Source organism: Tyto alba, unplaced genomic scaffold (assembly GCF_018691265.1).
Source record: "Tyto alba isolate M040663 unplaced genomic scaffold, T.alba_DEE_v4.0 Super-Scaffold_9, whole genome shotgun sequence".
NCBI classification, from domain to species: Eukaryota; Metazoa; Chordata; class Aves; order Strigiformes; family Tytonidae; genus Tyto; species Tyto alba.
In genome coordinates, this window is record NW_024881330.1 from 121,818 (window position 1) to 139,747 (window position 17,930).

General features: G+C 44.1%; 1 protein-coding gene across 23 annotated transcripts in view; it reads right to left on the bottom strand.

Annotated features, from left to right (window-relative positions):
* SCRIB (scribble planar cell polarity protein) overlaps positions 1–17,930 on the bottom strand; it is a 112,171-nt gene that overhangs the window by 7,403 nt on the left and 86,838 nt on the right. For 19 of the 23 annotated variants that reach the window (XM_042785761.1, XM_042785775.1, XM_042785772.1 and 16 more), the window contains 11 exons: positions 16,638–16,745; positions 13,292–13,339; positions 12,943–13,108; positions 11,649–11,817; positions 10,081–10,170; positions 9,602–9,790; positions 5,231–5,395; positions 4,409–4,548; positions 3,979–4,016; positions 3,039–3,113; positions 305–356 (listed from right to left, as the gene is read on the bottom strand). In XM_042785761.1, coding sequence (XP_042641695.1) covers positions 305–356; positions 3,039–3,113; positions 3,979–4,016; positions 4,409–4,548; positions 5,231–5,395; positions 9,602–9,790; positions 10,081–10,170; positions 11,649–11,817; positions 12,943–13,108; positions 13,292–13,339; positions 16,638–16,745 — 1,240 coding nt within the window. The remainder of the gene's footprint in view (positions 1–304; positions 357–3,038; positions 3,114–3,978; positions 4,017–4,408; positions 4,549–5,230; positions 5,396–9,601; positions 9,791–10,080; positions 10,171–11,648; positions 11,818–12,942; positions 13,109–13,291; positions 13,340–16,637; positions 16,746–17,930) is intronic. The other 4 variants (XM_042785773.1, XM_042785778.1, XM_042785762.1 and 1 more) reach the window with 3 other exon arrangements.

Genomic DNA, 17,930 nt, shown 5'->3' on the forward strand with positions numbered 1-17,930 from the left:
TCCCACCCTGTTCTACTACCACTCTTTACTCCAGAACACAAAAAATGAAGAAAACTAGGCATGCTTGTTACACACCATTCTCAGCAAATTAGCCATCACTAAAGCACAATGCAAATATCCTACCCAAATCTGAATGTGGCGAGTTTGGAGGTTTCATTCTAAAATGGACAAAATAGGACATTGCTTCAAGCAGCAAGAAGTTGAAGTCCTCAGGGCTGACTCCACAAGCAGGCAAAGGGAAACCCTCTACAACCATGGTGGGAAGCCAGTAGTACAAAGATGACTCCTTTAGCCATGAGCTTACCTGAGTTATTTCTGTCATCTATGTATCTGAGGTCATCAGCTGCATCAGGTGACTGGAAGAGAACAGAAGACATGAGCATCCACCTCTGCAACACTAATTTCCCACCTCTAGCCTTCCAACACACTACAGAGAATCTTTTGCCCTCAAGGGCGCTGGTAATACAGCAGCTGGGGCATGACCCTCGGTGCATGCACGTGACTACAACATTACTCCATTGTGCTAAAGTCAAGCAGCCCATTGCCTGAATTGCAGAATGAAGTGCATGTCTGTCCATCAGAGCTCTCATTCTTTTACTTTGTGTGTAGGAAGAAGAAGAAAAGTGACCTGAAAGGTAGAAAGTGTAAAGACTATAGAAAAATTAGTAGAAACATGGGAGGAGAGCAAAGACAAGCTACATTTCCTTGAGAGTCCTGGATCCTAATTTTGCATCTGCACTGTTCCCAGGCCTGGCTTCTTATGCAAAAATCAACTTTCTCCTTTCTATTCAAGTGTCTATAGAGAATTGATGTGGGATAGGAAGCAGTAACATCCTAACAGATAGCAGACAGCTTTGGAGAAATGGCTAAGTGATAATCATGAAATTCCACCAGTTCCTGCTAATTTCAAAGTCTTCACAAAATGAAGGCCATTCCAACAACCAGAGCTGCCCGTAGCTCATCAGACCAGACTGACAACACCATGATAAAACAATTTTGCTCACAGTCAGGAACTTGAGGTGGCTTGAAAATCAGCACTATTCTGGGGACAGGCATAAATGTCCCAAGCCCTACCTATTTTGCTGAAATAGAGAACTTAATTTAGCTGTATATAGTGCTTCAAGGATAGAAAGGTCAAAGTATTCTCTTGAGGTATTCTGTTTACTTGAAAAGTGGCTGCATTTGTTACTTGTACAATTCTTCCCAAGTTTGTACACAATACACTGAGCTCAACCCTTCTCTGAGCTATACAAATGTAAGGATACAGTTTCAGAAAAGCTCAGTATTCAGCAAGTTTAATCATGCCAAACTTGTCTGAAAGTTCTGGCCACTACTGATCAAAATCTATCTTTTAGGGGGTTGGGTTGTCTTGCTCAGCTCAAGAGCACTAGTGAGGAGAAGCTTAATGTTTCTTTAGTTGTAGGATGAAGGATGGCAGCTCTCTACACTTACATGGAAAGCATTAGGGAAGTTTCACAGCTGTGAGAGTGCAAGAAGTCCTCATTTCCATATAAACTTGCCTATTTTGTGCAAGCAGCAAAACTGGAAGAGGCAGGAAAGAGGGGGAGTGACCTCAGCCCATTTAGTGCTTTAGAAATAAAGCAAATATATGGTAGAAGTCATGCTCTTCACGACCTGTGGTGAGCAGAGCACAGGGGGCTGTGATGATTTTGATATGCATTGTTGAGGAGCACAGCCCAGCCAAATAGCACTGCACTGATCCAAAGTGACTTATTTGTGTGACTATGGCCAGGAAGAAATACAGTCTCTTTATTACTGCACTGCGGAGAGAGGTCCAGAGGAACTGCCAAATGACTTGAAGGTGTAGCCTCCTTGGGAGGCACCTTCTCAGCTGTATGAAGACCCAGTGCTGTACTGTGGCCTCAGCAGAGCCTTGGGGAAACTTGGGTAGTCCAGAGCTGCCACTGGGGCCTGAGTGGCCACTCTTCAACTCACTTGGTACAGCATCTGGACAGGTACATACCCCAAGAGGGAAGGGATTCTCAGAGAAAAAGATTACCAAGGGCTGAGCAATATCACCAATGAAAGGAGTCACCCAAGATTATGCTTTAAATAATGTATAACTGCCTGAGACCCCTCAAACTGCAACTCTGCTAAAGTCAGCCTGGTTTTGGGATGACACTTTGGACCTGGGATCTTTGTGTCATGGCAGCAGGTTAAAGCCCAACATGTCAGTACTTGCCAGCTCTCCACACACAGCACAAATGTGACTGAAGGTATGTGCTTCGCTGTCTTTATATAAAACTAAAAAAAAATTACAGACATACAGCATCTGCTCAAATCAGCAGTCACAAATGCAATCAGTTAATGTCTAACCCAGACAATAAGAGAAAGGCAGTTCACAGTCCTGGGCAACTGGTTCCAGGTGGCCCTGCTTGAGCAGGAGGGTCAGACAAGATGACCTCCAGAGGTCTCTTCCAACCTCAACCATCTGTGATTCCGTGACAAAGCAGCTTAAATGAAATGAGGTTCCTTTAGGAAGGAGAACAACCTTGCCATGGCACTCACCCTTGAAACCTGGTGTTCTCTTACCACATGATTATTTTACAGTTCATCTACAGCAGTTACAACATATGAGAATTGTCACCACAGTGTGCTTCTTGGGCAGGATGCCAGATACATTCCAGTTTGAAGTTAACATTTGCTCCAATTTTAAATTTGTTGGCAATAATTTCTATAGTTTTTTCTTCCCTTTTAGTTCTCATTTTTCACTTAAAAATACTTCAGGATCAATTAAAGTGAAGATGTAGCTGCTTTATATTTGCAAAGCTTTTTTTCATTAGTTTTAAAACCATCTGGACCAACTTTTTCACAAATCCACTTGACAGAAGTCTCCAGTAAAGCCTCAGTTACACAGCACGGCTGGTCATCATTGCCTCCCACACAGACAGGGCCTTTGAAGAGGACTCCCTCAAATCATTCAACCTCTGCTTTGAAGGTCATCACTTCATGTGCAGGCACTTCCATCAAATCAAGTCCTAACCAATCTAATAGAAGGTTTAACATGCAGTTTATACCTGGATTTCGTAAACAGGTTTGGAGGAAGGAATAGCAGCAAATTCCCGGTAGTCAAACTTCTTTTCAGACATGGACTAAAAGGGACAGCGAAAGAGAAGAAACAGAGAAGAGAGTAAGGGGAGAGAAACGGATGGAAAACCAGCAGCAAGCTGAGCAATCCGTGCAGAGGTAAAAGCAGAAGCAGAGTGTCATTCTCAGTTAGTGCCAAGAATGTCTTGATACAGCCTCTGAAAATGAGGCATCTCTGGGACATGGTCTTTTTAGCTGGTGTCAGGACAGGGGTTCCAAGTTGCAGAGAAAATATTATGTGCTCCAGTAAAATGCATATGCATGGCATGGCCAGTTAGGTAGGAAGCCTATTTTCATGGGAAAATCCATAGCAAGATTCCTGATGGCTGTAGCACAGTCAGGATCTCAATCTAGAGTTGGCTGTATCGTGTGACCTTGGGCAAAACCAGGTCCTCCCTCTGTGCAGCTGCTCCCACTCTTCCGTTTAACTGTTGTACTAATTTTGACAGCTCTCTGCAACAATGTCCTGTTGCATTTATACAGTGCTTAGAAAAAGGAAAATGCTGGTTCCAGCTGAAGTTCTCAGCTTTATGCTGCTGAGGAAACAAAGGACCAAAGTCTCTGAAGCGAAAGGCTTTCTGAACACAGAGATGAAGAACCAAGAAAAGGATGAAATAATAAAACAGGGAAACAGAAAATAGATGTTACATCATTGTTGCAAAAAAAGGGGGGATGCCTCTAGCAATGTGTATGGCAGAGCTCTATCCACTGTGCCCTCTTCACAATTCTGTATATCATGCAGCCAGATCTGGCTTAAGTATTTAAGTAGGGATCCCATGGCCCAGATGCACAGTCCACACCCAAACTGAGTAACCAAAAAATCCCAGCATTATAGACAAGATAACAAAAGCAAGCACAAGTATGTCATACCAGCCTTCCCGGTGAAGTGACGTTTCTGGGACTGCAATCTGAAAAATATGACAGAAAAGCACTATTTAGTGAGTGGTTGTATTATATGCAACACTTCCCTGAATCTGCCCCTTCCATTTAGCAGCATTTAAGTGTGATAAAAGACTACGCTCAGGAAAGACTCTGCCTTTTCAGAACAAATGATTCTTTCCTGTTTTTTTTAAGATGCTGGTTTTATTTCTGCTCTGGTTCCCTGGAACCATACTTCAGATGTTCTCTCACATTTTCTATAGATCAGGCCCATGACCTAGGCTGAGAGATGCCATATGCCCTGAAGGACCTGCCAATCTATGCTGAAGGAGAAAATGCTTTCAGTAGGTCTGCTTTCAAACCAGTTAAGCTAGAGAATCATTAACTTTTTTCCTCAGATATAGAGATAGCTATACAGTACCTTCCAGTGGTGTCGGTGATGGGGTAGGAACAGGTGAAGGTGACTCTGCCAGCTGCTCCAGTGTGCTGCGTTTTTTCCCCTCCTTGGACTTGGCAATAACCATTTGGGCTTTAAGAGCATCCTGTTCAAGTGATTTCATTCTGCCTCAGAAATGAGGGAGGGAGAAAAAGACATCAGACATTGCCTTCTTGATAAGAGATAATGCCACCTTCTGCACCCAGCAGCCAGACCACAGTCAACAGGCTGAGTGCAGAAAGGCAAAATTAAGCACCCTTGGTTCCCTGAGGCAGACAGACTTTTACAGCAGGAGAGGAGAACAGCTTGGTTTGCTGTCATCCTGAAACACACATGCCATCATGTGTTGAATAGACAGAACCTAGAGCTAAGCATCAATGCACCGAGAAGCTGCAGGCCTTTCCAGAGGTGCCATATATGATGGGACAGCAACAGAAACTGGGAAAGGGCCTGCAGGGGCTCAAATGAGTAGGATCAGTTCTCAGGGCTTTACTCTCCTCTGTGCTCTCAAGTGTGTTGCATCTTAACCCTCTTCAGCTATCACAGGATTAAGAAGTAGCTAAGAAAAAGCAGGCTCAGCCTTCATAAACGTCTGCTCTCTCCTCCCAAACAGACCCAGCATCCCCCCCACCTTCCTCATTGACACCACTTCCAATAGTCTGTGGAACCTCAGGGAAATGAACACCGGCAACCACTAAAATTTCCTCCCTATCCCTGGCAGGCCACAGCTGGGAGCACCGCATTAGGATGGAGGGATACAGACAGGACTGTTGAGCATGCAGCTGGCAGGGAGGGGGCTGTGCACACCTGGATTGGCTTCCTGACCCAGGGATTCTTGAGGCGTGACTCTGCATTGGACTAGACATCTGAGCTGGCCTGGCCCCGGGAGCAGGTGCCCACTGTCGGGACTGGTACAGCTTCCTGGCCAGATCCTGCTCGTACTGTTTAATACTGTCTTCAAGAGCTGAGGATCTGAGGAGGAGGAGGAGGAAGAGGAGGAGGAAGAGGAGGAAGAGGAGATGATGGTGATGAACATCGCAGCAGACAAGCGCAGGGAAAGAAAGAAACAGATACAGGAACACACCCTGGCAAGGAGAAATACGGGTCTGATATAGGGGTAGCCTTGATTAAAAGAGGCTCCTATATCTGATCCTGTCCAACACCAACTGCTGCAGAAGAAGCGGGAACCTCCAGAGGGCAATCTGGGATGATGTGCCCAGAAGCATTCGCCTTCAGAGCCTCAACATCTAGAGTCTGCACTCCTCACAGGCTAGGAGAGGACTAGAAACACCCAGCAGACCAATGGAAAAGGCCCAGGAGGTAGCTACAAAGAAGTGTGTATGTGTGAAGCAGACTGAGGGAGTACAGGGCATGAGTGAGTGTGAGTGCACACATTTAATAATCTCTTAGTGTACATTTGCATACATATATCTGACCACCTGTTAGCATGCACCTTTGTCTGACCACAAGAAAAGGGGAAGCAAAATGGACAAGCACATTACAAAAGGTCTGTTTGCCACAGGCCCTGGAACACATGCAATTGAAGAGGTGAGTGCATCTGTAAAATAGCATGTGCACAGTAGGAAAACTGCCCAAGATGTATACAGCCCTTGCAGGACACCTGCCCCACTCGATATGTGCCTGTACTCTTCCTATCACACGAATGCCAGTAGTTGTGTGTGCCCAGAACAGTTATATAGCATGGGTCCTGGTGTGACTGTCCCAACAAAGCACAGGGGGGTGAGGGTGTTGCGGGGGGGTGGAAAGGGGGGCACACCACATGTCCTGGCAGAGCACTGATGACACAGGGAGAAAAAGGAAAACCCAAGAAGGTGCAAACTGATCGGGTCACGAGTGACAGCACACAGACCAGAGAACTGGAAAGAAGCAGAAGATAGAAGATTAGAAAGAAAGTAATAAAATCAGTGGCATGCACTTAAAGAAAATAAAGGTTAGTGAGGCTGCAGCACCATGTGCAGGGCAATACAGTCCTCCCTCTCACACAGCACATGTAGTGCTGCCTGGGGGCCTCTGGAAATAAGACTTGAGCCCTGGCTGCCATCATGTCACTGTGCCTGCTCTAGCAGTTATAGAAGAGGGATCCTAGGAAGACCAGATCATCCTGGAAGACCTGTGGTAGTAGGGAACAGCCCATCCTTGTCTTAACAAAAAGGAGCACATTATGGTGACTGGCTGATTCCTGACAATGCCAAAATAAGTAAGGCCTTAACCCTACACAAGGGCCAAGCAAGGAATCAGCCAGGCACTTCTCTAAGAACTGAATAAAAAGCTACACCTTGGTATCAGAAGCAAAGTGGAGCTGAGGACCTGGTCTGCAGAACTTAAAAACTGTAACACTGGATCTGATAACTGAAAAGCAAGACAGCTCAAGTAGCTGCTCCCTGTCATGTATTCTTACTTCTAAAAGGCTCTCCCTTCACTGGTTCATTTTCCATGAACAAATCATGCTTAGAAGAGAAGAGACTGAAGGTTTGGAATGCAGGGATCTCTCTCCTGCCCATCGTAGGCAAAACCACTACACTCAGCACTCACTAACCCTTCTACATTAATGCAGAACTTTTACTGTGCCCTTAGCAATTTCAACAAAATCCTAGCTAACCCAAAAGCATAGTCAGACATACAGTAATGCTACAGGAGCAAGTCATGTGATGACCTAAACCAGATCCTGCCCCCTTTTTTTCAGATTTCTTTATCTGCTGGTAACAGCAACAAGTTCATGAAAGATCACAGAGTCCTGAGGCAAGTGGTATACGTTCTGTGACATGAGTAATGCTACAGCAAATGGCTTTGCTTTCAAAGGTTTGTGCAGGCAATGTCACATTTCTCCTTTCTACACCCAACTTAAACAAAGCTTTTATTACAGCATTCCTTGGATATGTTAATGGTTAGGAGGAATTAGAACTGACATTACCTCATAAAGCCTGCCCCACTGTATGAGGAAATATGCATGGGAAGTGGAGGCATGAGGGAGAGAAAATCCTGCATGTAATTGGGAAAGGATGACAGATCAGTCTCTACAACCTCTCCAAGCACAGTGATACTGATTTTCAGGAGGAGAAGCCCGACAGACAACTTCTGTTTTGTTGGATCAAATAGAACAGTGGAGCTTTATTTTTTAGGTGCAAAGACTGAATGAACAGCAACTGTCTGCAAGATGTCTACTCCTGACAACACTGGTGCTCACACAGCATCGTACCAACAGTCAGTTTTTAATTTATTCAATGCTTATAGCCTTCCTGGAAGATAGAGAAGTGCTATTACAGTCCTGTCTCCATGCATCTGCAACACAGAAGTACTCGGTGATCTCTCCAACGTCGTAAGGAAGTATATGCCAGAGCAAGAATTTGGATCTGATAGTCTCAGTCCTAGCCAGCCTCTTCTGAGCAATGGTTTGTAAGCAGGCATTTCGCTCCACAACACTTACACAGCTTCTAGCCCTGTAACACAAGGGCAATGTGTCTGTTTTGGCAGGCACTGTTTAAAAATTCTGTTCTACCTGTATTTTTGTAAAAGGGTTGTTCCTGGCTTAATGTGAAAATACAGAACTTCCATTTGCAAATGATGCCACCTAAAAAGTTGTGACATGGAAACCGTGGGAACAGCATCAACTAGACTAGGTGTGAGGTGTCAAATACAGAAGAACATTCAGTGAATCAGAGCAGCAGACAGAATCCCACAGTATTTGGAGCATGAAACAATAGCACAGGGTAAAAACAATCCTTCCAGAGCATACTCTGTTGACGTCCTGACTCATCCCTGTGCCTGTATGCAGGCATCCCCATTAGTGGGGAGCTGGGGAAGGAGAGATTACTAAGTATAGACTCACAGAGCAATTCAAGTTGGAAGGGACCTCTGGAGGTCATCTGATCCAAAAGCTGCTCAAAGCAGGGCCGGCTTCAAAGGTCTAACAAACATGCTACAAGATGACAGAAATCAGTGTCTTTCAAATCAATGTTCCATATAGCAAACAGGCTTTCCAGTGACTTGCTCAGCTTTCCGACATTACAGGGCAGTGCAGTGAAACTAAGGCAGCGCTTTAGAAAAAAATTTCCAGCTGAGACAGACCAGGCAAAGGACTCATCCACGGCAAAGAGTTGGAGCATACCAAGAAAGTTTCTCCTGAAGGGCAAAAGCCCTGGTACTAGAAACATGAGTCCAACTCTAAATAAACCGTAAGCAGATCTGTTACAATGATCAAGTAGCAATGGGAAGCTTTGTACCCTTAAAGCCCTAGATAACTAGCCAGCTCTCATTGAGGATTCCTCTTTATATTCCTTCATCCTCAGAGACTCCCCAGAAGATGACAGCACTATTATTATCCACGTCTAAGCACAAACACTGGAACTGCCAAATGGTATCACAACTCATGGTAATCCCTCCATCATCTTATCTAGCAAGCTGGCAAGAATGAGTCGCTAGCAGCCTTGTTTCTCTAAAAGCTCTCACTCAAACCCCAAAAAAGACTGTTTCAGATTGTCCTTCGAATGTCTCCTACAGGAACATTATGGGAAGAAAACTATAATTAGTTATAGGAGCAGCTTGACTAATTTTTGAAAGGAATTGTATGACACAGTAAATGCCTGGACTAGCTTCAAGTCTTAAGTTCTGAGCTAGAAGTTCTCTTTCTTCCAAAACAATTTTTAATCACTTTTTCATAGCTGATGTAACAGCTTGTGTGGATAAGAATGCCCTTGTCTCACTAATTACTTGGCTTTAGCAAGTTTTCCAGTCTAGCAACAATGGATATGTGAAATGCTCTTTCCATTTTTCACCTTGCAGCTTCAATAAATAGAATCTTTTTCATGTGTTACAAAATAGGTGGGACGCTGTGTGCTGAGAGGGAAGGAATACATTCATCATCACATAAAGGTGTTCAAGTTACGTATTTTGTAAAACTCCAGTGTCTTCATGACTGTGCAAGCACTGTTGAAATGTAAGACATCTCACCCACGTAGCTGTCAGAAGCAGATGAGCTCAGCCAAGCGGTGGATGTCTTGCACTGTTTGAACAGATACGATATGACCTACCCTAACATCTGATTTAGGAAGGCCTGTTTATTCCCTGCTTTTAATGCTATGTAATACACAAGACATGCAGCAGGTCCCCCTTTCCTGCGCTGGCCTAATAAAGAGAACAGTGAAAGTTCTTCTGTCTCACCGTGCTGCCCTCCACATTGCTCGTTTCTCTGCCTCCAGAGCACGGCGTTCTGCTGGGGAAAGCTCCTTCTCCTGACCACTCAGAAGCTCAGGACTCTGCATTCGCAATCGCTCCTGGTGCCGCCGTTCAGCTTTGGCTGTCCGCACAGGTGCCACTGAATCCCCTGCTCCAAGATGTAATGGACTCAACCTGGGCAGAGAGAGAAACAGTGAGAGGTAGGCTGGGCTGGCCAACCACAACTCTTACCTGCCTGCTTTCAAGATAAAAAATGATGACTGACACCCCCAATCAACTGTTTAGTACCACATCCAAGCACATCACCTTAGGAGATGGAAGGACACATAACAGAAGTGAGTTTCTCTTAAGCTGGTTCCAATCACAGTTTCCCTTTCTCTGCACCGTACGTCTGCTAAAAAGAAGGAGCCATCTGCTCCATCATGTGGCAGCTCCTAGGCAAAGGACGTTGCTGGTCCACTTACCCAGACATAGAGTTGGTTCTCTGTTCAGGCTTGATTCCCTCTTCCAGTGAATTCCTCTGTGAGCTGCTGTTCTCACTGACCTCAGAGGGCCTAGAGCAAAAATAAGCACATCAGCAGACGGTACCACAGGCTGGCATACCCAAGAAAGGTTTGGAACGGATCCAAGCCACAGAAAGCAACTAATTCAGTTTGAACACGCAATCCTTACTGATTTGCTCAATAGCTCCTTCACATACACACACAGTCAGATGTAATGCATCATGTTTGCTAACAAGTTCTTCCACAGTTCTAGCCTGGTTCTTTCCAGCTGCCATGATGTGATGGGCAGCCTGGCTGCTTCCAGATTTTTCCTTTGCTGATGTCATATATGCACGAATGTTAAACGAAGGACAACCTTCCTGGGTTGTAAGTGAATGCACATCTGGGTTAGGGACGAATCCTGAGTGATCTCAGAACAGTGATTCTCAATGTAGCCACTCTATGCGCAACTGCTTGACACACTGAGGCTTTATGCTCATAACCAAATTACTGCAAACTTCAGATCAGCTGAGCTGTAGTTACCATCTGCACTCTTAAATTGTATGCATGCAGATACTACTCAGTTTCATTTGTAATGAAAGGAAGTCGCACAAGCCCGTATTCCACAGGTTAAGAACATGCATACTGTGGCTCAGCTGGCAGTGAGGAAATTTATCATGACTCTGAGCCCTTATTTTTACTGCTCAAGTTTATTTTGATTAAATTTCAGTTTCTGTTCTAGCATGACAAAAAAATATTTCAGGAAACAAAGTCAGTCTATTCCTGCCTTTGCTTTTCTTCAAGCATAATAAGCAACTGAAAGTCATCTGATGGATCTCTAACCTCCCACATTTCAATATAAAAACAGCCGGAGTAAGTATGCCTTCACATCAAACCAAGAAGCTGGTTTGCATTTGGCTGCTGTCCTTCCTTAGAGTTGCCCTGTCTGCACAGGAGGTGGAAGGTCTCAGTGCATTCATTATGTGAGAATTTCCTCAACAAAGACTGGACAGAAACAATGGAGAGAAATGAGATTCAAAATGACAGGATAAGTGTTTTCATCCACTATAAGACTGGCAATAAAAGTCTCTGTGAAGAGAAGAATGTCTGCACCAAAGACTCAGAAGAGAGAGTCAGATAAGGACAGCTTCAGCTTTATTCTAGTGCAACCTTATTTTATCTTTTATCTGTGAGAAGACTTTTCTCATTCCCCATTTTCTATCCCCAGGAATTAGAAAAACAACATTAATGCAACCTGGAGGACAAGTCCAGGAGAACCAGAAAACAAAAGCCAAAATATACCCAAACCTAGGTTCAGCATCAGGGCTTATGTTGAATTAGCTGTCTCTGAAAATCAACATCTCTACATGTGCAAGTGCACAGCTGGAGGATCTGTTCTTCTGAAAAGGAAGAGCTGAAATAAACCTGCCCGTTTCTATGCTGAAACAAAAATACCACCCAGCCCTTTTCTCCGAAAATTACTGACACATGATACTGATTACTGACACCTCCGACACGTGGGTGGTGCTGAGCTACCAGTTTTCTCTTACCGAGTTGCTGGAGCCTGGATGCTCCTTCCGTTTAGTCTCTCAATCTTGTACTCAACTCCTTCAATGATGACACTGGACTGCATGCTCATCTCAGGCACCTGTTTTACCATCTCATCCTCTTCTGCCTCTTCCTCCAACAGAAGGGTACGTTTCTGCTGCAGTTTTCGAGCTGCCAAAATAAAACAGACTCATACCACAAAGCACTCCCACAAGGACACAACTTCAAGGCAGGTCCTTATGCTTATCATCCCTGCAAGTCTGTGCTGTTCTAAGTCCATACTCTCTCCACAGAAGCCTTTGTTTCTCCTCCACTGCACTAATGCTTCAGACGTAACAAACTCTACACCAATCCCTCCGTCCCTCCTTCCTTATTCACTAAACTTCCATTTCCGAACAGTTTATAGAAAAAATTTCCAACAGTTCATCATGTTGAGTGTACTCATCCTCAAACTGAAAGTTGTGTGCAGACTCTTCTGCCCCTTTCCCCAGAATGGACAGCCCTAGGAATCTGCATGCACGTGTTGAGTCTGATCTTCCCACTTGCCTCCTGGAGGGACCAAAGCCTGGAGTGCTAGTGACAGACCTCCACACAAGGCAAAGGACTGAGGTGACCATTAGGCACGCAGACTAATAGGTCAGAAAAGAATCAGGGACAAAAAGGGGCAGAGAGCAGGCTGCTCTATGCAGGCTTGTATTCGGCAGTCAGCTGGTTGCCAGTGGTGTTCCTCAGGGCTCCTTTCTAGGGGCAGTTCTGTTCAATATTTTTATCAACGATCTGGACGCAGGGGTTGAATTCACCATTAGGAAGTCTGCTGATGATACTAAACTAGAAGGTGCTGTTGACTCTCTCAAGGGACATGAGGCCTTGCAGAGGGATTGGGCAATCATGAATTTAACAAGCACAAATGCTGGATTCCGCACCTAGGACAGAGTAATGCTGGGCACAAGTATAATTTGGGAGATGCCATGGGCAACCCTGTGTTGCTGCATATCAGCCTGGGCGACTTACAAAGAAACGTTATCATTTGTAATAGCTTTTTAAAACTTTATTGAAGTGTTCACCAACTACAGGAAACCCTGACACCACAGCACTTCCACCAGCCCACGGAGTAACAGTGGAACATCCACTGAACTCCTTAACGTTCACTTATTTCAAGCTATTACCAGGCCTTATGAATAACCATTCGTGGGCTTTTGGATGTGCTGGATTTCTGGTGTGTGTGCTCTCTCGTGCCTCCCACAGAGAAAGGACTTGCTTAACAAGCCAAATTTCCCTGCACAGATCCCAACATACCTTCCTCTTCTTTCATTTTCTTCAGGTCATCCTCTCCTACCAAGGAAACACGCTTGGGAGGCTTATCCATCTGCTGTTGCTTCACCTCAATTTCAAAATACTTCTGCCTCTCGCGGAAGGACCTCTGCTCAGGGCTGTGCAGTCCACTGGGGCTGTGCATGGCCACCTGCGAGAGCCACACCGGCACTGCCCAGAGCAAGCGAGCCGAACCTCCCTCCCCACATCACCCCCAGTGCGTGCCCCACGCCTGCCCCCGCCGCGACCCTGTCTCCACATCCACAGCCCAGAAAGCCTGAACCTCTGTGAGTGCTCAACCTACTTCCAGCTCCAGCCAGCCATCAGAACTCACCTCCGGGGCAGCTTTGGGATTCTCTGTGCTGGTCTGACCAAGCAGTTCCTAGAAACATAGAAAAACAGGCATGTTCTAAAAAGAAAGTTTCCTACCAGCACTCCTGCCCTCCAGCCAAGAGTCACCAATGCCACAAAAACAGCAGCAGTCCTGGACATTAGCTGGTGGACTGGTTCACAAAACAGTCCTAGAATTAACACAAGACAACATCACTTTAGGCTCAGCAATCCTGAGTAATAAGAATTTATGTTAAATTGAGGGCTAAACAGAAACAGATGGATGGTGGCGACTTTTAAAAGCACAGAAACTGAAAAACATGGGGAAATAGATGAAGAACAGGAGCAGAGGGCTTAGATTATGATGGAGGAGACTTGGACTTTCTTTAAATCAAAGATGCAACTATCAAAAATTTACTTCTAAGAAGTGGAAACACCATCAGGAAAGAAATAAATCTGTATTTACCAGAATAAATAACAGAATATTGTATGATTAGAATTACAGGGGGCAGGAAAAGAAATTGATGCACAAAATCCATCTGTGATTCAGAAATCAGTAAGGATAAAATGAGAACTGCCAAGAAGTTATTTAAAATATGGAAGTTTTTTAATTATACGAATGAAAAGGAACCACAAGATGAGAACAAGTAGACTACCTTCAACTTTATTCACATTCCAAACACTAGCAGAGTTTTAATTTTGTATATGGAGCACAATAACAGAGAAGGGAAGAAAAAAAAACAACCAAACAACAAACCAAAAAACTTCTAGCTAAGAATCAAATGTCTGGAAATAGAAATTATTGCTGCTAACACAGAAGAAAACTTAAGAGCTCAATACACTCACCTGCAGGGACAAGATAATCACTGTTCAATTCTGAATGAAATGACTTGTGAAACTGCAAGTCTGACAAGCACGGATTTTTAATTGACTTATTTAATTGGGTGGCAGTTCCTGTCTAAAAAATAGCTAAGATACCCTTAAAAAATCAAGAAGCAGGCAAAAGCAATTTGAACAGTGGAGCTATCAGCCTGTTCAATTTCAACAGGACAAATATTCAGGAATTAATATAGTTAAAACAAAAATAAATAGCAAATATTACAATGGAACAGGTGCAATGAAGATTAATCTAAATCCTCCTTTGATAATATAAATAATTTTTGAAACAAAGGAACTGCATAGATTTGTCTTGAGACTTCAAAGAAGAGTTTTGTGACCAACGTTGCTTAACATTTTCATTGACAAATTCGAATCAGAAACCAGGAAGGTGTGAATAAAATTTAAATTACAGAATACAGATTCACAGAAATGCAGAGTTGTCTGAGACCTCTGCAAATTATTTAATACATCCCACTCCACTGAATGGGGACAAGCATCGTCAAAATTCAAAATAGCTTGGAATATCATCCTGCAATGGCAGGTTCATTTGAGCAGAATGAAAAGAATTTAATAGTGCAAAATACAAGGTGATCGACGTCAGGATCAGTAACTGTTTCTTAAACCACGATACACCAGCCAGAGATTATGAAGTTGGAGAAACTGTCTGTGTGCAAGGTACAATCTGACTCATGAACTCAGGTCATCTGGTGGGTCACAGATGCTAGAGCCAAGTTCCACTTCCTTTTCATCCTGGACTTAGCTAACAACTTTCCTGAGCTTCTACTGACAGTCATTTAACTGAGTAAATCAGTCTATAAAGCTAAAATGGCTAAAAATCAACCCTACACACAGTAAAAAAAGACTTGTGACCCATACTAATTTACTGAACCAGATCAATGTAAGGCCAGATGAGCACCAAGGCAGGACAAAGTAGACAGTGGGAGGACAGGATTAGCTTAGATATAACACAAAATTGCTGTCACAAGTCAGTGCAGAATAGCCGTAACTCCCAGTATAGCATGATTATGAAAAAGGTGAGTGTGATGCATTGACATGTAAGTAAAGGTATTGTCTATTAAGATTCAGAAAGAAAGAAAAAAGAAAGAAACAAGCAAACAAACAAAACAACACTAGAAAGAATCTGTGAAATAGGGTATCACATTTGCATCAAAGATGTTCAGCAAGAATTCAGATGGGAACAGGTGAAAAGGAAAGCAGTACGATGATTAAGAGAACTAAGGGTCTTTCCAAACACCAGGTGTGAAAGTTGATTCTTCAGTTTAGTAAGCGAACTGATAGTATGACTGTTCATAAACTGACAGCTCCAGAAATCTCGCGTAAGTGGAGTGCTGCCGTGCATAGACACAGGCTCTCGAGGAAGGACAGGCAGGGAAGACAGCACGGGCGATGCCTCAACAGCACACTGAACGCGGGTCAGGACAGTGCCTTTGCAGAGTAAGGGCTGGCCACATGCTGGACTGCTGGAGTGCAGGCAGCAGGTCCAGGGAAGCGATCCTTCCCCTCTGCTCAGCACTTATAAGAACAGTGTGCCCGGTTCGGGGCTCCCTGGTACAAGAATGCCATTAACAAACTGCAGCATATCAAGTGGAAGACCATCAAAATGATTTAGGGGGCTGCAGGACATGACATTTGAAAACAGCCCCAGAAAACTGTGCTTGTTCAGCCTGGAAAAGAGGAGGCTCAGGAAAGAGGGATCTAATTCCTTTATTCAGTTTCCTAGAGGCGGGTGACAGAGCACAAGGTCAGACTTCCCAGAGGTGCACAGCAAAAGGATGAGAAGCAACAGGACACAAGTTGCAATAAAAGAAATTCTGATAAAACATATAGAACACTTCACAGCAGAGATGGTCATACACTGGAAGAGGTCGCCCACAGTGACCTTAGGATCTCCATTTTTGGAAATTCAGAACTCAAGTGGACTGGGCCTGAGCAACCTCATACAACTTCAAAGGTTGCCCTGTTTTGCATGAAGGACGGAGGCAGATGACCTCCAGAGGCCTCATCTAGCCTGAACGGTTCCATGACTCCAATACATGGAGTGGAGAAGGAATAGTTCCAATTAAGTCAAAGATCAAAATCTAATAAAAAATTCCCCAGAACAGGTTTAGCCTGGTCTTGGACTCTGGAAGTTTAGAGAGTTTCTTTATATCAGAACAGCACTGTTATACAACAGCATCTTAATGTCCAGAAAGAACAACAGCAACATGAAATTCAATGAGCTTTTAGGACTTGATATGTTTATGGACAGGACTCTGCAGGGTGACCACAACATGAATCGACTTCAACTTTCAAGGGGACCTCAACACGTCCCTCCTTCATGACAGCTTTCTTTGGAGGAAACAAATCACTACCTCCTTCCTAGTCTCACACTTCCCTCACTCACCTGCAATGCTCAATCTTCTGTTTGCACCACTGTTTGTGTAACATCCCCCCCAGCCAGCACTAGTTACCTGTGCCTCAAGCAGAGGGTGTGACAAGGGCACTGCTGCAAAGGTCTTGTATGCTTGCTTGACATTGATGGGGATCTCATCAGGAGAGGGTGGTGACGGTGGCTTTTGCTACAGGGACAAAGACAGATGGTAAATTTAAACACAGATGTTAAAAAAAAAAAAAAAAAAAAGAAAAATAACATGGGGGAAACACAGCACAACTCTCAGCCTGCAAAGCCTGAAGAGTGGACTATACAAGGGACAGCTCCTGCAGCCTTCGACAAAAACATGAGCAGCTTATTGTATACATGCTATATAGAGCAGCACATGGATCACAGCCCCGTTTTATGGTGGAGGAATGATACTTCTGGTCGTACAGATTCTCACTGACTTGACCAGAATTTTGCGACTGATCTCTTGGCCAAGGGGCCACAGTGCTGTCACAGTCCTTAAGGATTTCCACCCAATTCAACTAGCATGTGCCTACTTGAATCAGTGGGCTTCTGGGGCTGCAATAGGATCCAGCTGACAGTTGACTCTAAGACCTACTTTGGTCTGACCAAGTCATATTTAGTTTATTAGAAAATTAAAGATAAGCCCTGGCCTTATCTGGCATTTCTGACTAAAGAGGCCTTCTTCGTGGGAAGGGATCTATTAGTCTCTTTTGGTTTTTGCAGTGACTATTATACTTCTGTTTATAAAATGACTAGTGTGCACTTCTGTGTACTTCAAGGCTAATTGTCACAGCCTCCTAAACCAAACTGGCAACCCATTTAGGGATCTATAATCTGGAGAAGACCTGCCTTTGATCTCTGATTTTCCCTTCACAGAATTCCACTTACTCAGAAATATCTGATAAGGTCCAAGAGGACCCTCCTACTGTTTGTCACTTGTCTTTGCTAGTCTTTTCCTTGCCTGTCTTCCCCATGACCCCTCCAATCACATTCAGGGAGGAAGAAGAGTTAGGATGATGTGCTCAAAGCATCACAGAAACGAATGGGAGTAGGAGGGAAATGACACCACCACCTTCCTTTCTACTAGAGAGCAAATCCCCTGTAGTTGCTCCCTTCCTTCAATCACTCTAGCTGCAGTAAGGTTCAGGTGTTTGGGGTTTATCTTTGTCCTAGACTGAGGCTATACTGTGTTGTTTGATGATGCTCCCTTCTGCATAGGCTAAGTAACAGCACATCAAAATCAGAAGATACTGTAAAATACAAGAATCTTGGCCAACTACGTCGATTATACATAGCTGTCTGTCTGCAAATCAGGTCTCTAATTTGGTATGTTATACAAGCTTCAATAAAATGAGAAGGG